The sequence below is a fragment of the Oncorhynchus tshawytscha genome, linkage group LG16, assembly GCF_018296145.1.
Source record: "Oncorhynchus tshawytscha isolate Ot180627B linkage group LG16, Otsh_v2.0, whole genome shotgun sequence".
Taxonomy (NCBI): Eukaryota; Metazoa; Chordata; class Actinopteri; order Salmoniformes; family Salmonidae; genus Oncorhynchus; species Oncorhynchus tshawytscha.
The window spans coordinates 61,790,072-61,814,552 of NC_056444.1; the positions used below are offsets into that span (position 1 = coordinate 61,790,072).

The 24,481-nt window shown below is 41.1% G+C and overlaps 3 protein-coding genes across 3 annotated transcripts; 2 read left to right on the forward strand and 1 right to left on the reverse strand.

Moving 5' to 3' along the window:
- Positions 1-3,913: 3,913 nt before the first annotated feature.
- On the forward strand, positions 3,914-6,389 carry LOC112232533 (NADH dehydrogenase [ubiquinone] 1 beta subcomplex subunit 11, mitochondrial-like). The gene is made up of 3 exons (XM_024399570.2): positions 3,914-4,156; positions 4,886-5,016; positions 6,166-6,389. The coding sequence occupies exons 1-3, from the start codon at positions 3,971-3,973 to the stop codon at positions 6,293-6,295; spliced, it is 447 nt and encodes a 148-aa protein (XP_024255338.1). The 5' UTR covers positions 3,914-3,970; the 3' UTR covers positions 6,296-6,389.
- A 4,465-nt stretch (positions 6,390-10,854) lies between these two features.
- LOC112232600 (rho-related GTP-binding protein RhoA-C) lies at positions 10,855-17,993 on the forward strand. Its single transcript, XM_024399715.2, has 5 exons — positions 10,855-10,961; positions 15,421-15,576; positions 15,788-15,908; positions 16,018-16,148; positions 16,457-17,993. The coding sequence occupies exons 2-5, from the start codon at positions 15,421-15,423 to the stop codon at positions 16,628-16,630; spliced, it is 582 nt and encodes a 193-aa protein (XP_024255483.1). The 5' UTR covers positions 10,855-10,961; the 3' UTR covers positions 16,631-17,993.
- Positions 17,994-18,038: 45 nt separating this feature from the next.
- tpk2 (thiamin pyrophosphokinase 2) lies at positions 18,039-22,697 on the reverse strand. Its single transcript, XM_024375697.2, has 8 exons — positions 22,471-22,697; positions 21,946-22,187; positions 21,791-21,854; positions 21,580-21,710; positions 21,351-21,469; positions 21,086-21,218; positions 20,889-20,985; positions 18,039-18,224 (listed from the first exon to the last, which is right to left on the reverse strand). The coding sequence occupies exons 1-8, from the start codon at positions 22,532-22,534 to the stop codon at positions 18,178-18,180; spliced, it is 897 nt and encodes a 298-aa protein (XP_024231465.1). The 5' UTR covers positions 22,535-22,697; the 3' UTR covers positions 18,039-18,177.
- Between the last annotated feature and the right edge of the window lie 1,784 nt (positions 22,698-24,481).

The following is a 24,481-nucleotide window of genomic DNA, read 5'->3' on the forward strand; positions in this document are numbered from 1 at the left end:
AGAGAGAGAAAGAAAGAGAGAAAGAGAGAATTAGAGAGAGCACACTTAAATTCACACAGGACACCGAATAGGACAGGAGAAGTACTCCAGATATAACAAACTGACCCTAGCCCCCCGACACAAACTACTGCAGCATAAATATTGGAGGCTGAGACAGGAGGGGTCAGGAGACACTGTGGCCCCATCCGAGGACACCCCCGGACAGGGCCAAACAGGAAGGATATAAACCCACCCACTTTGCCAAAGCACAGCCCCCTGGGTCTAGCGGGATATCTTCGACCACCAACTTACCATCCTGAGACAAGGCTGAGTATAGCCCACAAAGATCTCCGCCATGGCACAACCCAGGGGGGCGCCAACCCAGACAGGATGATCACATCAGTGACTCAACTCACTCAGGTGACGCACTCCTCCCAGGGACGGTATGAGAGAGCCCCAGTAAGCCAGTGACTATGTATGTCCCAGAACTGACTGAAATCTGGGCAGTGTGTTAGAGATCCACTTTTAGATTTTGGATGTATGATTATCATACATTTTGAGTAGTCATTTTAATCATGGTATGAATCAATGTGGAAATATATTAAGCAATTTTGGCAATTTGCCCAAATAAAAGTACAGTATGTATATGAGCAAATTTATCTCTAAGCAAGAACTGCCACAAACTTCTTAAACTAGTACCATGGAAATACCTTTAGCCAGCTAAGTCCACAAAGTTTCTTCAGGAATGTCCTTTTAAAATAAAAGTAATGCTCTGATATTCTCTTTACTGCAGATCTGACCCATGTTTTAGGTCAGTTAGGATCACCACTTTATTTTAACAATGTGAAATGTCAGAATAATAGTAGAGAGAATGATTTATTTCAGCTTTTATTTCTTTCATCACATTCCCAGTGGGTCAGAAGTTTGCATACACTCAATTAGTATTTGGTAGCTTTGCCTTTAAATTGTTTAACTTTGGTCAAATGTTTTGGGTAGCCTTCCACAAGCTTCCCATATTAAGTTGGGTGAATTTTGGCCCATTCCTCCTGACAGAGCTGGTGTAACGGAGTCAGCTTTGTAGGCCTCCTTGCTTGCACACGCTCTTTCAGTTCTACCCACAAATGTTCTATAGGATTGAGGTCAGGGCTTTGTGATGGTCACTACAATACCTTGACTTGAAGTATACCTGGGGTCATTGTCCATTTGGAAGACCCATTTGCGACCAAGATTTAACTGATGTCGTGAGATGTTGCTTCAATTTATCCACATAATTTTCCTACCTCGTGATGCCATCTATTTGTGAAGTGCATCAGTCCCTCCTGCAGCAAAGCACCTCACAACATGATGCTGCCACCCCCGTGCTTCACGGTTGGGATCGTGTTCTTCAGCTTGCAAGCCTCCCGCTTTTTCCTCCAAATATAACGATGGTCATTGTGGCCAAACAGTTCTATTTTTGTTTCATCAGACCAGAGGACTTTCCTCCCAAAAGTACGCTCTTTGTCCCCACGTTCAGTTGCAAATCATAGTCTGGCTTTTTTATGGCAGTTGGAGCAGTTGCTTCTTCCTTGCTGAGCGGCCTTTCGGGTTATGTCAATATAGGACTCGTTTTACTGTGGATATAGATACTTTTGTACCTGTTTCCTCCAGCATCTTCACAAGGTCCTTTGCTGTTGTTCTGGGATTGATTTGCACTTTTCGCACCAAAGTATGTTCATCTGTCGGAGAAAGAATGCGTCTCCTTCCTGAGCGGTATGACGGCTGTGTGGGTCCATGGTGTTTATACTTGCGTACTATTGTTTGTACAGATGAACGTGGTACCTTCAGGCATTTGGAAATTGCCCCCGGGGATGAACCAGACTTGTGGAGGTCTACAATTACTTTCTGAGGTCTTGGCTGATTTCTTCTTATTTTCCCATGATATCAAACAAAGAGGCACTGAGTTTGAAGGTAGGCCTTGAAATAAAATCCACAGGTACACCTCCAATTGACTCAAATTATGTCAATTAGCCTATCAGAAGCTTCTAAAGCCATGACAACCATGACAACCAAGCTGTTTAAAGGCACAGTCAACTTAGTGTATGTAAATTCTGACCCACAGGAATTGTGATACAGTGAATTATAAGTGAAATAATCTGTCTGTAAACAATTGATGGAAAAATTACTTGTGTCATGCACAAAGTAGATGTCCTAACCAACTTGCCAAAACTATAGTTTGTTTACAAGAAATTAGTGGAGTGGTTGAAAAACGAGTTTTAATGTCTCCAACCTAAGTGTATGTAAACTTCCGACTTCAACTGTAGGTATTCCTCTTATCTAGGTGGGTGAGGACAGGGTGGAGTGCAATTGAGATAGCATTGTCTATGGATCTGTGGGGGCGGTACGCAAATTGGAGTGGGTCTAGTGTGGCTGGGATGGTAGAGTTAATGTCTGCCATAACCAGCCTCTCAAAGCACTTCATGATTACAGAAGTGAGTGCTACAGGGCAGTAATCATTGAGGCATGAAGCCTGAGAGTTCTTAGGAACAGGAATGATTGTGGTCATTTTAAAACATGCTGGGATTATAGACTGGGGCAAGGAGAGGTTGAAAAGGACCATGAATATGGCTGACAGCTGTTCTGCGTATGCTCTGAGAATGTGCCCTGGAATACCGTTGGGGCCCGCATCACTGTGGGTGTTGACCTGATTAAAGACCCATCTCAAGTCGGCCTCGGAGAGCGAGATCACCCAGTCCTCTCGGTCAGCGACAGCCCTCACACCCGGCTCTATGTTGTTTTCAATACTGTATGCAATGTCTATGGGTGAATTATGAAACAATTACTGTATGCAGATGTGCAACAAAATTGTAATTTAGATTTGTTTTTGCGATTACCTGATCTATTTTAAATGTACTGTAAAAATATGTTGCAGATTAAACTTTAATTGGTGACTATGGAAACAAATATAAATGTAATTAACAATGTCTTCAATATTGTTACGTTCTGACTTTTATTTCCTTTGTTTTGTCTTTATTTAGTATGGTCAGGGCGTGAGTTGGGGTGGGCAGTCTGTTTGTTTTTCTATGTTTGGTTTCTGTACCGTCCTAGTATGGTTCTCAATCAGAGGCAGGTGTCAGTTTGTTGTCTCTGATTGAGAATCATACTTAGGTAGCCCGGGTTTCACTATTGGTTTGTGGGTGTTTGTTTCCGTGTGAGTGTTTGTCGCCACACGGTACTGTTTCGGTTTCGTTCATGGTCACATTTACTGTTTTGTATTTTATAGTGTTCAGTTTATGTATTAAAGTAATCATCATGAACACTTACCACGCTGCATCTTGGTCCGATCCTTATGCCGTTACAAATATCCAACTTTATCCAGTGCCTTACTTTTTTATGAATGCTTTAATTAATTTTCCTTGCCAAATGCAGGTAGGGTATGTGCTTGTTATGTAATGAGGGGCAATTTTGGTAATTTCTTAGGCCAGGTGAAAAACATGTCAATTAACATTTACCTAAGTACTATTCCTGTTCCTACTTATTCTTGTATATTACTTTTAATTTTTCATAGATGTCACCGGTTTGAGGAAACAATTTTAACCGCTAGTATTGTATGAGTAAATCGCTCTGGATAAAATAATCTGCTAAATGACACAATTAAAATGTAAATGTAATAACAGGTGGTCATTACCAGGTTATGATGAGGTCTTAACTTTGACTGGTACAAAATATAGTGGTCACAATTATGACCAACTGGTCGTATTCTGGATAGTAAAAATACATTTTAATTCAACCAGTTGTGACCAAAATAATGCGTCATAAAAAGACGTCATACTTTGCCCACTGGGCTGTGTTCGTGGTTGGTGACAGCAGCAGACTGCAATCCCCCCTTTTCCCAACCCGTCCTGTAGGTGGCGATAATACCCTATCTTGGAATTCTCTGCTGCTGTCTCGCAAGTTGAAGAAGAAAATGCGAAACAATTCCGGTTCCGGAGACTCGAAGTGTTGACCTGACAAAATGCTCGCCCGGTTGTCACGGTTCGGGCCTGCCTTGCCCCGTTTTCGCCCTAATCTTGTGTGCGGGACTCGGTTCGTATCTCAATCGCAACCCTCGGGTGCTGCTGGTTCGGCCACAGTGTCGGATTTGCAGCCTTCACATGCCAAGGAAAGTCATGGACACGCAGAGGTCAGCGCGTTCGAAAAGGTGAGTTGGTCCTGAATCTAAAAACAAATAACATTAAATAAATAACATTCTCTAGCGCTCATCTGTTATTTACATTTTTCTCATCCATTGTAGTTATTGACATAACGATACGCATTCCTTCAGTCAAACATTGTGGCTAACTACATTACTAAATCAAATGTTATTGGTCACATACACATGGTTAGCAGATGTTAATGCGAGTGTAGCGAAATGGTTGCGCTTCTAGTTCCGACAGTGCAGTAACAATAACAATTCCACAACTACCTAATACACGCATCTAAAGGGATGGAATAACATGCACATATAAATATATGGATGAGTGATATCTGAGCGGCATAGGCAAGATGATATAAAATACAGTATTTACATATGAGATGAGTATGTACACCTTACTAAAGTGGCATTATTAAAGTGACTAGTGATCCATTTATTAATGTGGCCAATGATTGAGTCTGTATGTAGGCAGCAGCCTCTCTGTGTTAGTGATGGCTGTTTAACAGTCTGATGGCCTTGAGCTATAAGCTGTTTTTCAGGTCTCGGTCCCAGCTTTGATGCACCTGTACTGACCTCGTCTTCTGGATGGTAGCTGGGTGGTTGTTGTCCTTGATATTTTTGGCCTATCTGCATTCAGGGATAGTACTAGCTAGAAACATTAGCTAGCTAGTTAACACTTTCTTCACAGTGGTGTATCATGAAACCATGACAACAATCTTTCTCAAATCTCTACAGAATCGAGATTATCATGGGTTCTCTCAGGACCCTGTCGTTGACGAGTGGAACATGAGGATGGCCTTCTTCTTTGGCATCTCTATGGCTATTGTGGTTGGGGGTACCTTCATCCACTATTTGCCAGACCATGGGTATGTTTAAGCTGCACTGCACATCCTTGTTACTTGCTCTGTCACTTGTTCTCACAAAGAGTAACTGAGAACTGAAAAGCCCAGCTACAGTTTATATACACTGAGTATACAAAACATACAGAACACCTGCTCTTTCCATGAGACTGACCAGGTGAATTCAGGTGAAAGCTATTGATGTCACATGTTAAATCCACTTCAATCATTGTAGATGAAGGGGAGGAGACAGGTTAAAGAAGAATGTCTTGAAACATCTCTATCAAGCTTGTCAACCAGACACTACTTTGAGGAGACCAAACTACCAGAAACCAGTCCTTTTCAATTAAAGGCAGTGACGTGAGGAGACAAACTGTCTTGTTTTTGGGGGGTTGCGTCATCATCCCCGTCAAATGAAGGGGATGATGACGCAACCCCCCAAAAACAAGACAATTTGTCTCCTCACGTCACTGAAGAAGACTACTGATTGAGTATTTTATTAATCAAATGGGTTTTTTTTGTTGTTAAAAAATAGTAATGTTAATATCACATTACACATTTAGTAATGACAGAATGCATTTTAAACTTCAAGCACAGTAACATTTGTATGACTTTTTGTATCGATAGGAGTGGGGGAAAAAGGTGCCTGTGCATTGATAAGAGCTCTGCTTCCCGACTCCGACATTATACATTGGGTTAGGGCCTGTTTTTTTCATCAATAACTAGGGTACAGGCAGGGGTCGGGTATCACTAAATTGATCACTAACATTTTGAAGCTGAGCCATTTGCTCGTGTTCTGCAGTACAGTCATATCTGACTAAGATCATAACATGGTGTCAGAAGTGTTTCAACCTCGTCAAATCTAAGACAGGAGAGACTACTTAAATGTTCCTTGAGTTGGACGAGCAATTATCCACCATCGCAGTGAGTGGACCAAGCCTGAGCTGGAATGTGAAGCTAACTGAAGCTGGTTAGCTTTAGAAACTCCTGAGTAGATCTAGCTTGCTTCGTAGGATACCCTTCTGGACTCCACAAATTCACTTATGTTGTCTCCATCTCTGAACCTCTAAACAAGCATCCAACAAACCCATACACATCTTACATGTTTGATTTAACTGATCACCACAAACACAATAATTGATCATTCATCTTTTTGGCCTGTCTTTTTCTCACCAGTATGAGGCAGTGGGCCAGGAGGGAAGCAGAAAGGTTGATTACACAGAGGGAGGCTGCAGGCCTTCCTCTTATGGAGGAGAACTACTATGACCCAAGCAAGATTGTGCTACCAGGAGCCGGAGAAGAGTAGGATGTACTATAAGGAGATGCACATTGATCATTTGTTTATTTCTCTGACTGTAAATTTCTCTTCAGTATGTTATTAAACATACACTACTCTACTACACCATTGCTTGATCATTCTTTTCTAGCCAGTGGTCAAACTGAATAGCCTTTAGTAGCAACTGTGACCGTATCAGTGATCATGAAATGGTACGATAGAGTCAAACTACTCGAGTCAACTCTGTGAGCCCCTTGTAGTTGCCCCAGGCCATGCCATCGCATCTCCAATGGATGATACCACAGCTGTGAAAGTGTGACATTGTTATCATGCACCGCCCCTTTCAAATAATATTACACGAGCAAACACAATCTCCAGGAAGTCAAAGGCATACATCGACAGAGGCTGTGTTTAGACAGGCAGCCCAATTCTGATATTTTTGTTCACTAATTGCTCTTTTGACCAATCAAATGAGCTCTGAAAAAGATCTGATGAAATTGGTCAAAAGATCATTTAGTGGAAAAAAGATCAGAATTGGGCTGCCTGTGTAAACACAGCCTTTGAGTGATGGCATGGATGCACAAGTGCACACAGTAGTAGTGCTGGTGATTGACGAACTTGAATGTGGCCTTATGACCATTCTGAAAGAAGATAAGGATTTAAGTACCAACCAGTAACCTCTTATCACAATGCGTGCAAGAATAGGCTTCAGTTAAAGATGAACTGAAACACTAAAACAAACCATGACATCTCATTATTTTGTACTTTTTGTCAAGGGAGGCCAGATGCTCGCTGGCTTCCCTTGCCTTCAATGCTACGGACGGCAACAATGTCATACTCGTTTGGACCAGACAGCTTCAGATAAATGGCCTACACGAAGACAGGGGTGCTGTTTCGCTCGCTTGGATGCTTTCAAATCCCATTGAGAGCATACATCATTAATTCATACATTGCTGTGCCCCTGGCCTGAGGATGGAAGTTCAATATGTAGCTAGATGTACAAGGCTAATGTTAACTAGCTAAAGTTGCCCATGAACGGAAGTTAGGCTAGCGAACAAGAATTTTAGTCAGGTAACCTAAGACAACAACAAAAAATGTACTTGGTGACAGAGTGATAGACCGTTTCATCAACCTGAAAGAGAAGAGGATGGAATTGGCGTTTCTCTACAAGTAGGGTGAGTCAACATGTTTTTCTACTTGCATGAACACACACACATACGCGTTTGGCTTCCCCAGTGATTTTACCCACACATCGCTACTGCGTCTGTGACAGTATGGACAATCTCCATTTTAAAGTAATATATTTTCTTCTTCATTGGCTGATTGCGCCCAACTCCGGAATACACACCCATTTGACTACTTTAAAATGGTGGAAGTCCTCAATGTCCATGGTAAAATGGGTTTTATAAACTGGGTGGTTTGAGCCCTGAATGCTGATTAGGTGGCAGCTGTGATATATCAGATAGTTAACAATGTGTATGAGACATTTATTTTGACTGCTCCAATTTGGTAACCAGTTTATAATAGCAATAAGGCACTTCAGAGTTTGTGGTAAATGGCCAATAAAACACAGCTAAGGGCTGTATGCAGGCACTCCATGTTGCATCATGCTTAAGAACAGCCCTTAGCAGTGGTATATTGGCCATTTACCACACCCCCTCGGGCCTTATTACTTAAATATCCATATCTCTATGACAACAGGAACAACTCCAATGTTAACTCGTTTTTTTGAAAGATGCCGAAATGCCATGTGCGTCCACCTATATCAGTGCATTCATAACAACCTAACCATTATGAAACTTCTATTCGATCAAATAAGCCCCCTGTAGCAAATTATCAATTACAAAAATGTTTGTTTATTTTCGTGAACAGATTTTGGGCAGAGTAAAACATCTCGCGTTGCCTCGTTCTCTCTGGCATAAGCAAGCAATAACGTTTATATTATAATCCCTAAATGTTACAAGGCTAATTATTGATTTACTGCTGTATACAATCTTGGGTTTGACCCACCCAAAATTCTTGACTTAGTATTGCAGAAACTGTTTATCCAATAGAAATCCCGGATCACACTTGCAGGCCATGTCATGGAGACGTTGGCTAGATAAGGTCATGCATAGAAACACATCATCGGGTCTAATGGACATCTCGATTTTTCACTTCTCTCAATAACCATGTTTCCATGAGCACAGTATTCCGGATAGTAGGTCATATCCCGCTTAAGGTCTTAGGGTTCCTCAAATGGTGGCCCCGTGAAATTTTATTTGGCCCCCCAAGTTCTGACAATGTTTTACCATATTTTTATTTTATTGTTGGACATAAGACTGTAAACACCAGCAAATCAGCTCCAAGTCATTTTAATTGTGGAAGTCTGTTCCAAAGTATTCCAATGCATAATACAGAGATACATTTGTATACGATCACATATTGTATCTGTTTCGGGTACTTGCGGTCAATTTGCAGTCAACAAACAATACACTCAAGAAACAAAATTGGCCCGCTGCAGAATCTAGTTGATCTCAAGCCTATAACCTCTCACATATAGTGTGTTATAATAACTTCTGCAGAATTCATTTTTTGCAGTAAAATGATACAAATGTTAATTTGTCTCCAGAAAAGGAATGGAGAAATTATTTATTTCTTGAAAACGTGAAGATGCGTGTAATGTGTTATATTTGACATTTAAGCAAGCAGACAGTATTTCAACCACATAAAATATGCACCCAAGATTAACTTAGGTTTTATCAGATTTTTTTTATTTTCTCAGCTTTTTATTTCCTTAAACTGACATAGGACATTTTGCACAACACCAATCTTTCCACTGTTTTGAGTTATTGCATTTTTCCCCAGTCCCTAAACGAAAGACAATTTTACCGATCTTAACATTAATGATTTAATTCTATCGACGTAAGACATTCTGGTGAGCACTACTTTATTTAGTATTCTAGGGCAACAAGTTATAACAGAAGAGAAGCTGTATATAACTATAGGTGACAAACAAATGACCTACCAAATGCCCGAAATTATAAGCAGAGACTTGGCTAGATTAGGGGTTAAGGTACAGAGTATCAGCAAAATAAATAAATTATTATGCAATTATTATGGTGGATCAAAGTGATTTGTTTGACAATCAGGATGAAAACGTTATCACACAACACCATAGGCTGCACACACCCATGATATGCGCAACTGAGCCTGTGCAGACTACGAAAAACAACAGTAAACAGTATGTTTAAATGTTAATGTACAATATTTGATGGATTTGCAAAAAATATGTTACAAATTCTATCTAGGTGGCTAACGTTAGCTGGGTTAAGGTTCATGTTTAGGAGTTAGGTTGAAGGGTTAGCTAAATTGTATTGTTTGCTCTATAACCTGTTAGTTCATATACCTTGCGACCTTGATGTATAGGCCTAAAGCCGAGACAATAATACAGTGGTGAAATCAATTCAACCAAACCTTTTGTTCAAGCAAGTTAATGTTTCCAACATTTTCGGACTAATAAACAACTTGATTTAAAACCATGGAGAGCAAGTCGCAAAGAAAACAGGAGCTGCCTCCACTATTACAGCACCAGTTCAACATCATCAAATCACTTATGCTTAGTCTAATACAGTGACAACTGAAAGATACCAAAAACAATTCAGTCCAATCAATGTAAGCCTCGATATCATGTGGCTGTCTATGGTTCTCTCTGTCTCTCTCTCTCTGTCTCTCTGTCTGTGTCTCTCTCTCTGTCTCTCTCTCTCTGTCTCTCTCTCTCTGTCTCTCTCTCTCTGTGTCTCTCTCTCTGTGTCTGTCTCTCTCTCTCTCTCTCTCTGTCTCTCTCTGTCTCTGTCTCTCTCTCTCTCTGTCTCTCTCTCTCTCTGTCTCTCTCTGTCTCTGTCTCTCTCTCTGTGTGTACGTTCGTGCAAGTAAAGAACATGTTGACTCACCCTACTTGTACCCTAAACCCTACCATAACATTTTACAAAAAAAATAGAACAATGAGCCAGATATTTCCCCGGATCTATAAATGAGAAGCTTCCGTTTGGCGTTTCCACTTACTACCAAATATGGTGATGAGAGGAAGCCCAATGGCCGGTAGTGGGAGAAGATGTAGCTAGATCGATTTTGGCCGATTTACTGCAAATTTTCTCATCATTAAACATTTGATCTCCATACAGTTCTGTGTTTCCAAAACTAGAATTTGTAACTGAGAGAACTGCGTTTTGTAGACCATACCCTGTGCCAAAGTTTCACAAGAGTGTGTTGTTTTGAAGGAGTGCAAGGGCAAATTGAGTTCGCTTTAGTACAGAGTAGGCGTTCCCTAACGGCAAAATGCAAATAAATGGTAGAATGACCCAATAGGATCTCACTAGCTTGTGCTTGGCTCTGCCCACCTTGCTTGTTCTTTTCACTATGATTAATTTTCTCCCATTGGAATGACAGGTTCTGGTCGTTATTGGGTTAGGGACGTCCCAAGGATCTCGATTAGCATGGACCTAACAAGCTCCACTCGTGACTTCCGTTTATCCCTGAACCGGTAAACATGTATATATATTGTTGACTTAAATATCTGTCACTCATTAATTTGAGGCGTCCTATTGGCGCGAGATCATGGGCATAGGCGGATGTTATCGGCGTGGCACACTGTCGGGGGCGGGGTTGAAGGGTCGGACAGGAAAAGAAAAAGGCGAGGACATCTGCAACGAAAACGGTAATAAAACGAGTAGCTAAATGTAACCTATTTTAACATCGTTGTTATTGATCACCATGAAAAGGGACCATTTAGAAACTAAATGTTTGGATGAGGCTTTAAAACGTGTTTTCTGTAGCCAAGATGACATTAGGCCAGAGTGACAAATTAGCTAGCGGCGTTGATGCCGGAAACGAACGAACAATTGAAGTGAAAAGACTTCTCGTTTCAACTCCACCAGTCAGAGCTAGACAGGCCAATGCTAGATAGCAGGTCACCAGAGTCGGGTATACAGTGCCATCATCACCATTAGGAAGTTCGTAACACATCCCTGGTCTGAGAGCTAGCTAGCTATTCACCCTGTATAGTCGACAAGATCTCTAGCTAGCTAACTCGCTAGATACCACTGACATGACAAGTGACAATGTAAATAACCGCCGTCCACCGAACCGCACTTGCAATACTGGGCGTTTTTAAACGAGACAATCATTGTCGCTAACTATTTGTTTGTCCAACTAGCTACAGTAGTTATCTAGTACTGAGTTTACGTGAGAAGAGGGGGAAATAACTAGCTAGCTAATAGAACTTGGGTGCGGCTACTCCATTCATAGACGAACTACCTTTAGCGCCTATTGACGATAGTATGTTCTGCCAAGCCTGTGGGGAATTTTAAGATCCCCAACGCTCATCGTTAACGCATCGCTTGCGGTACATGTTTTGGAAGCTGTACCTGTGCTATCTAGTTTACTCTGAACACCTTTAAGTGTAACTGGATAGGAAGTGTAGTTCGTCAACTGGAGGCACACATAGCATATAGGTCGGTGCAAAACTGCTTTACTTACTGTATTTTTTTATTTGAAAGAGGGGCATATCAGCATGTTTCAAAAACCGTTTAGCAAGAGATGATTGACGTTTCATAACGCTAATACACAGCGTGAGCGAAGCTAACCCCTGAGACCCTGAGGGTTTTTGTGAGAGCTAGGGTGCAGGTGTTGAGGACATGCGTCCATGGGGTGGCTAGCTTGATCTCAATCAAAGGGTCTTCAGCAGGTAGTCTGCCTTTAGTGATGATAGTGACTTTTTTGGTATGATGGGTCATTCCATGTTAATGTATTAAACATTTCCATTTATGTATTTTCCTGAAATTCAGTAGGCTTAGATAAATAATTAAAGTTAGGTTACTATAAATCTATGGGGTTACAGGCCTTGAGCACTACGGACTCTTTTCCTGGACTCAGATTAACCCTAGTCCTGGACTGAAAAGCACTGCAATGGCGAAATCTGTGTGTGGGAAACTGGCTCTATGGTAACGTTCCAGATGTTCAGATTCTGTTGTTACTGGAGCTGAAGTTGGTGGCTGGCTTTCATAGGTCCTTTGACGCATTTAGGAGGCTTAGCCCCAAATTCAGTTGTTTAACAGGTGGGAACCAGGGTTTCAATTAGACGGTAATATCAAGCCGATAAATAAAATTGGAACCGGCAAATTGCCCGGAAAAAAAAATCCCATTGCGAAATAGACTTTTAGCCTATTCGTTGATGTAAATACATTTGACTGGTCATACTTATCTTCTATGGGTAATTTGCATAATTTAGTAGCGCTAAATTGGCGCGTGTGTTTATTCGTTTATCTTATCACACGTGCACAACATAGATACAGAGCATGTGAGTGGAAAATCTGTCGGACAGCGCTTTTATAAACCCAATATTGCGCAACAATTCTAAACGTAATGGTATATTTCTCAACTGGTAATTGAAGCGCGCTACCCATTCGCCATTCAAATGCTAGGCAACATGCCAGGCTTCATCATCGCATCACAACACTTTGCCATGAGTATGAGGCAGCATGCATTTTGAGAACATAGCTACTTAATAGTTTGAACCCTGAACGTTTTACTTCTTATGAGGCATAGTTCAATACCTTCCTTCAAAGTAGCCTAGGCAAAATCCGACCATATCCGTTTAAGATATTATTTTATAGACTTCCATAAGCCATTGAAACAAAGCCTATTTTCGCTCATGTTCTATATATATATTTTTTTCTGGTAACCAAATGCACATTTGCATGTAGCCTATTGCCTTGTGAGCATTCCTGTGCTAATAATGTTAAGAAATAGTTTATCAACACTTTAAGCTAAACTTTCTGATCTGTTGCATCAGATTCATTGCTTTTTAACGTTCGTTGCCTAGGCCTACTGATTTGTATGAATTTGGGATCTACCCAGTGTCTGTTTGGGCTATTTCTTTCTCAAGCTGACCAATATAATAGGTACATTTTCTACTACACATAAATAAATAAAACCATTCAAAATAGCCTACTATTTGGCCACAGTAGATCATTAGCTATCCCTAGCCTTAAAACAAGTTTTTTTTTTTTTGTATTGCTTTGCCTACAGTGGGAAGGAAAGGCAGCAAGTATCAGATAGCTGAGTTGTGATTGTCAGTGAAAAGTAGAGGCACAACCAGTCATCGCAATATTTAAAAATAAAATCACGGCAAAGCAAATGGCTATTGCTGAAAAGACAATGAAATGACTCCAAACGGTCTATTAGTTATCAAAATTCTCAACTTAATTGAGCAAACAGTAGGCCTATTGCCTATCTTATTGACACCAGTTGAGAGCATCGGCCATATCCCCGGTGAGTGCGCACTGCGCATATTCACTATCATTGTTGGTTCAGTGCCACTTAAATTGGTTTTGGACAATCATTTCCTCCATTTTAGATTGACGTCATTTTTCTTGATATGTTTGTTAGTCTTAGCAGAGTAGGCTACCCTGTAATTTGTCATATAAAAAACATTTGATAATGTCTCCAGACGTATAGTGTAGTAGAATTGCATGAAATGTGTTTTCCCTTATAAAGAAATAAGAAACGTATCTGATAGTCTATAGCCCAGGCCTTCTACACGCTCATCCATGCATTGAACAGTTTTGCAAACTGTGATAGTCAGAATTTAGACATTAACTCGATCTAATCTACTCAGCCTACTATTCATAACGTATTTCGCTGTTCGTTCTTGTTGGCTGAGGTAAAGTACATGTGGAGTTATTCTAACATTTTCAAAGTGCGTGGTAAAGACTTACATGTTCTGTTTAAGATGAATTAATTGAAATGTGATTTCTGTCATTCTGAGCACCATGGGTGGACGCCCTAAACAAGTTAAGCATCCAATGCACATGGGTCCCCTACATTTAAAATTATGCCGGTCAAATGCCCAGCGCCATGTTTTCACAATGGAAACTATGGTAGGAACACTTCTGCACTAAACATGCACCGTAGTGGTCCCATTGAACCATGGTTTGGGTCCCATTCAAAGCCCGCTGGATAAAATGCAGTCCAGTCCGACACATGAAGTGGTTTACACAGCATTATGGATTGTAGACAGAGTGGGCAATTAACAAAATGGCTCAGACTTACTTAGAGCCAAAAGGAGTGCAGCGTTCCAATGTTCTGCCCAAAGTGTGCACTTATTCAATAGCCTACATGGATTTAAAAGGTGGCTTACTACAATCCAATGCTTTTATGTGTTGGGGGTGTGCACGAGGCCACACGTAGTTAAAATTGGGACGCAGCCAAGGTTAAATGTCTATTGGAAATATGGGCTGATAACGTAGTCAGTGCCGTAGAGTTCCAGAACACTGACCGCATACGCATTGAGTATGCAATGCATTACCTTGTTTGCATCCTCCACATGTACCGTTTAGCTAGCTCATTATTTACAATGGGGAAATAAGTTACGTTTCTTCACCGGTCTGTATTTTATACAAAAAAAAAACGACCTCATAACTTGAAAGCCCTGATTTGCAAAGGTTATTTAAGATGACAGGCTTGAAAATCCGTTCAGCCATTTTGGCACAATGACTCACTACCCAAACCAGAAGCAATTGGTTTCAAGTGGCCAAGAGAGTCGTGTGATCTCCTACTGCTTTCTAGTGGAAGAACTGGGAATTAGGCAGAGGATATATTTAAATAAATGGATAGGTAGACTTCAGCTTTGTACTCATATGTACAGTATATCATTCCTGTAAGATGACAGTATAGCACGTTGCAAAAGCCCAGCAGTTTTAAAATGTCTGTGATCCAATGGGAATTTGCGTATGTTTAGGCCATCATTTGGTAAAATATTTTATTTTTTAAAACAGTAATTGGTGACATATTTTCTCAAATCTAGACTAAATCTCTTATGGTCTGCTGTATCTCAGGCCCTGTAGTAGTTACATAGTTTCTGACACCTTTATCTGAGTCCCACAGTTCATACCTTTCTAACAGTACTGTGTTTGTATAACTTATAATTTTGAAAACAAAATTTACTTTGAGGGTAGTATACAATATTATGCATTGTTTAGAAAATGCCACCAGAGGGGGTCTGAGTAACAGGTTAACACTGTATGAACACATTTGCTTACAAATCTTAATTTTCTTGGTTGTGCTATATTATCACAAACTCAATGTTGCACTTTAACTGAGAAATTCTCTTGCAGATGGCTGCAATCCGTAAGAAACTGGTGATTGTTGGTGATGGTGCTTGTGGAAAGACCTGTCTGCTCATAGTCTTCAGTAAAGACCAGTTCCCTGAGGTCTACGTACCTACAGTGTTTGAGAACTATGTGGCAGATATTGAGGTGGACAGTAAGCAGGTGAGATTATACTGTTAGTCACACAGTATGCTATCAAGACACAATTGAAAACAATTTTTATGTTTAAGTCTTAGTTTTCACCTTTTCTCCAGAGCAAGTTACAGTTTTTGGCTAAACAGCAGTGTATGCATTCTCTACTGTAAGTGACTCTGAATAAGAGCATCTGCTAAATGATTAAAATGTGAATTTCTGCTCTCCATGTGCGTTCTAGGTGGAACTGGCCCTCTGGGACACAGCTGGACAGGAGGACTACGACAGACTACGGCCTCTCTCTTACCCTGACACTGACGTCATCCTCATGTGCTTTTCCATAGATAGCCCCGACAGCTTGGGTAATACATTGGTGACTGTAAAGTTAATCTATCATGTGTGGTAAATGCAACAAATTATCCCGTTTCACTAGCAGCATTTTCCTAAAATTATCCCCTGTGTCTGAAACAGAGAATATCCCAGAGAAGTGGACCCCTGAAGTAAAACACTTCTGTCCAAATGTACCCATTATTCTTGTGGGTAATAAGAAGGACCTGCGGAATGACGAGCACACGCGTCGGGAGCTAGCAAAAATGAAGCAGGTAAAAGTATTCGTTGTAAAAATGTATATTATAATTTCAGCAAACACTCATTGTCCTGATCCATTCAGGATATTTCTTAAATGTAGCATTGAAACTAAACAATCCATGACATTTATTTTAATGTGGTTGTGTTGCCTCATAGCTATTGACACTTCATGTATTGTCTGCTATTGTCTAAATATACACAGGTTGAGGTTTTTGTTTAGCTAGTTATGTTTTTGTTTGGCTTGTTATGATTGGTGGTTTAGTATGTCACAATGGATGCCAACCATAGAATACCTCTGAACACTTTTACACCTCTGACACAGGAACCAGTGAAGCCAGAAGAGGCCCGGGACATGGCTAACCGCATCAACGCGTTTGGCTACTTGGAGTGCTCAGCCAAGACGAAAGACGGCGTGAGGGAGGTGTTTGAGATGGCCACCAGGGCTGCGCTGCAGGCCAAGAAACGTGGAAAGAAGAATGCCTGCCTCCTGCTATAGAGAGCTGGAGAAGGACAGGAGCGGGTAGGAAGGGGGAAACAAATTGGGCAGAGGAAAACGCTGCACCCCTCTTCTAAGTCTGCCTCTGTGGAAGGGTGGGTGAGTTTCAAGGGGGGTGTGAGGGAGAAAAACACAATTAAACTAGGCCAAAGGAAACGGTGAAGGTCAAATGTAATGAAAAAGGGAGTTTACATTGAAGGCCAAGTTGATTGCCAATTGTTTTTTAAAATAAGATAATCATAAGGTTAAGATTTTTTAAATTTGGTCTTGGACAAGTAGAAGGGTAAAGAAAAAACATCTCTCTGGTAAACTTGTCAGGGTGGTGTACTCTGAGGGATGGGATAAAATTGGTGTTCATGATAGGTTGTTCACCATAGCGCTATTGCCCTGGTTCATAGAGCTGAGCATCGTCAGAGAAAAAGGGAGTTTCGTTGCATCATGGTGCATGTTCTCCCAACTCTGACCTCCCTGGCTTGCAGTGTCTGTCTGCGCTTGTCTTTAATTTCTGTCCAGCCATACCATAGGTGTTTATTTTCTTTGTTCTCCCAATGGATAGACTAACCCTATATTTGCACGGACCAGCATCTCCTTCTATGGTATCATAATCTTGCATGGACCAGCACCTCTTATGATATAATTGGTCCAATAGTATAGTTAATTTGATACAAGCAATTTTGATTTTAAATGGCTACATATTTTTATTTGCCTTTGACTATAAAATTTATATTAAAATGCATACAATAATATTGATACTAACTGATTTTTGTACGCCTGTTCATGTATTATAATGAAAAATAATTTTTAAATTTGGTTTTATCATTAGTTGGCCTCAAGTCATATAAAGAATCTACATTTGATGCGGACTGTCAAGCACTGTTTGGTTTGAAAGGGGGGGGTGTGACTTTTTATTAAGTGATAAAGGTTTTGCAAATTTGGTATTTTCCTCTTGCAGATTGTTCTTGCCTGCATGCCAGGCTATTATTGGGAGTGGGTTTTGTGTGGGTTTTTAATGTGACCTTTTGCTCACTCCCTCCAGTCCGTCTTTCTAAAACTGTATGTCTTCCTGTTTTTCCCCTCTTGTACTGTATGTTTAACCTTGTGAGAGTCTACTGGCTTATCCTGTATCAGTTGTGCATATTTTGCAAAAATTAGTAACTTTAGGATGAGTTTAAAAAATAACATGTAAAATGCTTAGTAATCCATGAAAAAGATTGACAATATGTCATACTATTAAACGCAAGTAATTTCTTTAAATAATATCTTAGTCATTTGTGTGGGAGGTCTTTTGTATACAAATGCATCCTCACATTTCCGCAGTCCTCTTTTTAAAAGTACTCTTAAGAAAATAAATTGTTATAGGGAATGGTTGGTTGTCGTTCTTTCATGCTTCATGCCTCTCAACACAAAATCCCAAGATGTGAATGGAATTTATTCACGATTCTGTTACAAAACAGTACAAGATTGAACATTTGACAGAATAGATCAAGGCATCTTGAAAGGAGTGCATCTCCTGGCCATCCCTCATGTAACATTTTTCACTTCAGTATTTACAAAGTGTGGTGGAGTCCAGCAACAAACTCCTGGTAATAGGGCTCTGGAAAAAAAGAGAGCAGTCAGATTTGTCTCAAATCATCTGCTGTTGTTGGTGTTTAAATGATTGACAATTGCACTACTGTAAATAGTTTTTATGGTGGCTGCAGTTCCGACTTTCACTTGACCACTTCCCGACAGTTAAAGGTATGAGAGGCCCAATGTGCGGGATACTCTACATATTTTTTTATACATACCTGCTCTGGATTGGACGTCTGTGTGGTGTAGTCTACAAACGTTGACATGTTGTACAACACACTTTTGTAACAGTAGGCTATTACAAACATAAGCATGACACAAACAGGCAGTCTAAGTAGAGATTCCATGTTATTTTTTCAGGAGGGAGTACCTGCAGCTATTTAGACATATCAAACAAGCAAGACACGGTCTAAATAGCGATTACATTTTTTTTTTTCTCCCATTGTCCTTGCGGCAGACCGATCACTGGAATTCATTAAGATTTTGCCACTGTCAAACAGGTTACCAGCTACAGTCATTGCCAAACGTTGAGAATGACACATTAATTTTCACAAAGTCTGCTGCCTCAGTTTGTATGATGGCAATTTGCATATACTCCAGAATGTTATGAAGAGTGATCAGATGAATTGCAAAGTCCCTCTGCCATGCAAATGAACTGAATCCCCAAAAAACATTTCCACTGCATTTCAACCCTGCCACAAAAGGACCAGAGATTCTCTCGTTAACACAGGTGAGTGTTGACGAAGATGATGCTGGAGATCACTGTCATGCTGATTGAGTTAGAATAACAGACTGGAAGCTTCAAAAGGAGGGTGGTGCTTGGAATCATTGTTCTTCCTCAGTCAACCATGGTTAACCGGCAAGGAAATATATGCCGTCATCATTGCTTTGCACAAAAAGGGCTTCACATGCAAGGATATTGCTGCCAGTAAGATTGCACCTAAATCAACCATTTATCAGATCATAAAGAACTTCAAGGAGGGCGGTTCAATTGTTGTGAAGAAGGCTTCAGGGCGCCCAAGAAAGTCCAGCAAGCGCCAGGACCGTCTCCTAAAGTTGATTCAGCTGCGGGATCAGGGCACCACCAGTACAGAGCTTGCTCAGGAATGGCAGCAGGCAGGTGTGAGTGCATCTGCACGCACAGTGAGGCAAAGACTTTTGGAGGATGGCCTGGTGTCAAGAAGTACAGCAAAGAAGCCACTTCTCTCCAGGAAAAACATCAGGGACAGACTGATATTCTGCAAAAGGTACAGGGATTGGACTGCTGAGAACTGGGGTAAAGTCATTTTCTCTGATGAATCCCCTTTCCGATTATTTGAGGCATCCGGGAAACAGCTTGTCCGGAGAAGACAAGGTGAGCTCTACCATCAGTCCTGTGCCATGCCAACAGTAAAGCATCCTGAGACCATTCATGTGTGGGGTTGCTTCTCAGCCAAGGGAGTGGGCTCACTCACAATTTTGCCTAAGAACACAGCCATGAATAAAGAATGGTACCAACACATCCTCCGAGAGCAACTTCTCCCAACCATCCAAGAACAGTTTGGTGACGAACAATGCCTTTTCCAGCAAGATGGAGCACCTTGCCATAAGGCAAAAGTGATAACTAAGTGGCTCGGGGAACAAAACATAGATATTTTGGGTCCATGGCCAGGAAACTCCCCAGAGCTTAATCCCAATGAGAATTTGTGGTCAATCCTCAAGAGGCGGGTGGATAAACAAAAACCCACAAACTGCAAGCATTGATTATGCAAGAATGGGCTTCAGTCAGGATGTGGCCCAGAAGTTAATTAACAGCATGCCAGGGCGGATTGCAGAGTTCTTGAAAAAGAAGGGTCAACACTGCAAATATTGACTCTTTGCATCAACTTCATGTAATTGTCAATAAAAGCCTTTGACACTTATGAAATGCTTGTAACTATACTTCAGTATTCCATAGTAACATCTGACAAAAATATCTAGACACTGAAGTAGCAAACTTTGTGGAAATTAATATTTGTGTCATTCTCAAAACCTTTGGCCACGGATGTCTATAACGTTCGGTTGCCCATAGGTGGAACAGCTACTCTGGCAAATTTCAATCATATCTTGTGGTACTTGCGAAATAACGGTTTTAACCTGTTACGCAGATTGTTTTGCCCCAATGCAAAACTCAGGTGGGGAGTTCACCATCATTGCAAGCATCGACAAAACAGGTGGCAGTCATGTTATTTTTCAGCAACTCGGGCTACAATATGGCAGCATAACTGTAAAAATGAGGCTACATCACAGATGTACAGTGTGGTTAAATCAGACTGTTTTTCCCTCATGCAATATGTAGACTGCGCCCTGCTTGTGCTTTTGCATTATTCTTATTTACAACAGATAGGTTGTAGCCTACAAAATATTTACTTTGTAATGTTCGTTCAAATAGCAGTGGGGTTTTTATTTCTGCTTTTCAGATATGAGGCAGAAACGTAGCTACATCTTGTTGATCATATTGGTAGAAGAGGGTGAGGAAAGAAAGAAACAAAAGGGAGTGTGAGCAGCAGCTACGTAAACAATGTGTCTGTAAAATAACACATGCGCGGAACATGAATCGGATCTTCAGTTCTGGGGGAAAATAACCTGGGGGGTTAACGACAGATCCGCAGCCTCTGCCTAGTTTTTATAACTGTTATCCCATGTCATTGATTGATGTACTGATGCAAACCTGTATCAGGCTGTATGTAGGAATGTCTGATGAGGAAGTCTAGGACCACCATGGCACAGTTGGGCTTGAAGTCGTCACTGATCAGCAGTTCTTTCACCTGAAAACAACATTGTAGGCCTACTTGAAGACATTCTTTGCGGGCCAGACATAAAAGCTAACATGCAGTACTAGAGGTGCTCAAAAGTAGAGTGGCTGACCTTGTCCATGGAGTAGAGGTAGAACTCTTGCACCTCCCCATCCCCTATCTTAGGCTTGAACTCAGGAGGTAGCTCCAAGTCAAACACAAACTGGCTTTCAGGAAACACCCCTTCCTCATCCTCATAAGTATAGCTATGAGAGAAGACACAGGGGTGATTGAAATAATGTGGATACGATTGTAGGCCTATGTAAAAGCATGCAAAGAGATATTCTCAATGAGACACTGCAGACAGAGCTGGCTACTCCTGTTGAGATGTCAATCACCTCACTGTGCTCACGGGGCGGGCAGTCTCTGCTATGTCTTCTGGGATGCAGGCCTCCTCCTCACATTCCTTGATCAGGGTGTTTTTCACACCGATACCTGCTGCTAGTCCCCCAGCTGCCTGAAAACATGGTGGAATAACATGGTCAAACCAGTTTGCCATTCACAAAAAAATATGTACCGGTAAAATGTAAACGGTTGTATTCTAATTTTAAATCAATAGGTGCTGACCAGGTTGTCCAGTTTTCCAGGGTAGGTCTGCTTGGTCATGGATCGTCGTCCCACCCACATCCTGAGTTCCCCATTTTCACCCTGGCAGTACCCATTAATATGGACTCCATACCGTTTCACTCCAAAAAGGCCTACAAAGACAATGTTAATAGGGCATGCAGGGGGAACACTGGGATTATTTTCTACTGTTATTGCTTAGGACACGACTTACTTGTGGCAGATCTCTCCATACACATTAGTGGAGTGTCGCAGAATCTGGGCATTACTTCATACTTCTATAGAAGATGCCCAAATACATAATTTCAGGGAATTTTAAAAATGTGTATAGTTTGTTTTCAGTTTTACAGCATATTGTAATACTCTCACCTCATTTCGCCATCCTTTCAAGACAGTCAACAAGCCTTCCCTCCTAAGTGACTGAAGAACAGAATCTACAGCATCTGACCTCCTCCCATAGGAGTCAAGATTTTGGCACAGAGTAATAGCGCCACCTTGTGGTGGATTGAAGACCTCTGGAAATGTACTCAAAATGGACGCCACTTTGGAAGGCACCCACCCAACTTGCTCTCCTCCCACCTCAAACCGAAGGCATGTGGTGCGACTGGAGCCTGGGTGACACAAACATACATATTGGATGCGAGAGAGATGTGTTGTAGTATAGCCTAGATAATGCCGCATTCCCGTACTAGTCGGAACTCGGAAATGTCCGATTTTCTAACTGGTTGTAGTTATACACGTGCCAGGTTCAACCAGTTAGTATGTCAGATATTTCCTAGTTCTGACTAGCACATGAACGCGGCATAACACCTAATAATTGTCGCTATCAAACACACATAGCTAGCCACAGCTTGTAATTCACTTCCAGTTATCACAAATAGTTTTAACTCTAACCTGGCGAATAAAAGTTATTCATTCGGCGAAGCACTTGGAGCATTTTTTCCGACCAGGTAGTCATGATTTCGAGCCTAGGTTTCTGACGCGAGTCCAATGATTTTATGAAGGGTAAAAATTAAACAACGATATGTTATGTTTTATTTATGTAGCTACATAATGTTTTCACTGTGATTATTTTGCAAGCGCCATGTTCCTCTCAGCGGTGTGTACTCGGCGTGCGCAATCGCGCACTGCACAAAACGCCCACATGATTCGCAACATTTCCATTGGTTGAAGACGCGTCTGCTGCAGCAGCTGCTTAACGCACGCCGATATTTGGAGTCACAAGGGCTGTGTATGTATGTGTGCGTGCGTGTCGCCATGTTCAAAACAACTGGGAACTATGAAATCTCCGACTTCAATGCCTTTAATACAACTTGGAACTCGGAAAAAAACAAGCTCCGACTTGGCATTCCAAGTTGAACGACATTTCAACTCGGAATTCCATGTCAGAAGTTTTCTAGAGCGCCGACCTGAAGATCACTGACATCATGAGTTGACCTCGTTTCTGTCTGAGATGCAGTTGTCCCGGATGACCGTTCAAAACGAGTTTTCTCAGTCGGATAACGCTTTTTTTTCTTTTTTAACGATTTCCCAGTTGTCTTGAACGCACTGAAGTCGGTAGTCAGAAATTTCCCGAGTTCCCAGTTGTTTTGAACGTGGTATTAACCCTTGCCAACACCTTGGACTTTCTCACTCATCTAAAGAGCCTCACCAGGCCTACGTTGTAAATGGGAGTAAATCTTTATTTATTGAAAATATACAGTATTGTGGAGTATAGTGTTTACTCCCATTTGTTAAGATTTTGAATTGAATGATCTATGATTATTGGGGATTAAATACATTTATATTTAAGGAATACACTTCAAGGACATAACAAGACCCCTTGTCTTTAAGGGCTTCTAGGGCTCCAGAGTGATGCAGCAGTCTAAGGCACTGCATCTCAGTGCAAGAGGGGTCACTACAGACCCTGGTTCAGTGGTCTAAGGCACTGCATCTCAGTGCAAGAGGTGTCATTACAGTGCCTGGTTTGAATCCAGGCTGTATCACATCTGGCCGTGTTGTGGATGATAGTGTTGTGGATAGAAACTGGACCACATACAAGTTGTTAACCAATACATGTTGAGGATGGATGCATGTGGTAGATGGAGCCGAGCAGATGAGGCTTTTATTTCAATGTTTTCCAACTTGTTCAGGCAATGGTGTGATGGCATGTCAGCGCTAAGAAGAGGTATGAGTATTTTCCCGGTCTGAGGGTCCATGAGTCTTTTGATTCCTTTACTCAACCCCCTTCATGAATTCCAGGAACTCTGTGGAAGAGTGACACCCAGAGCACATGATAAATCAGCAATAAAATGTCTTACTGACTGCCTGGATTTGAACTGTGAAAGGTTTGGCATGAAAGGATAGCCTAGATGAGTGTCAAAAAATTTTAATAATTACACATTCTGGAAGTGCCAACCTGATCTTTGGCTCAAATGTCTTTGAGCGCATTTATATTTGATATGTATTATTGACCGCAGTATTAATTTCTATTCACAGTATTTCATAACATAACTATTACTGTTGGGCCTCTTGTCTTACCATCATAATCAATTTTTCCATCATTGTTTTTGTCTCCATCCTTCATGAGTTCTTCAATGTTATCCTCAGTGATGGCCTCTTCAGTTGAGAGGAATGGTCTTCTGTTGAGAGGAATGGCCTCTCCAGAATGGTCTTCTGCTCCTCCAAATCAATGTAGCCATCTCCATTTCTGTAAGCAGCACCAATGAGTACATATATTCTTTATAACACTGTACTGTACTCTAGTTACTCTGTCAACAATATTAATTCATTTATATACTTTGACTTTTATTGACATTATTTATTGACACTGTTTTAGTTGTCTATATGTTTGTCTTTATAGGTTCTTGTGAGAGTAAACCCAAATGTTTTTTGGCAACCACTTTGCTTGATATTAGCCTTACTT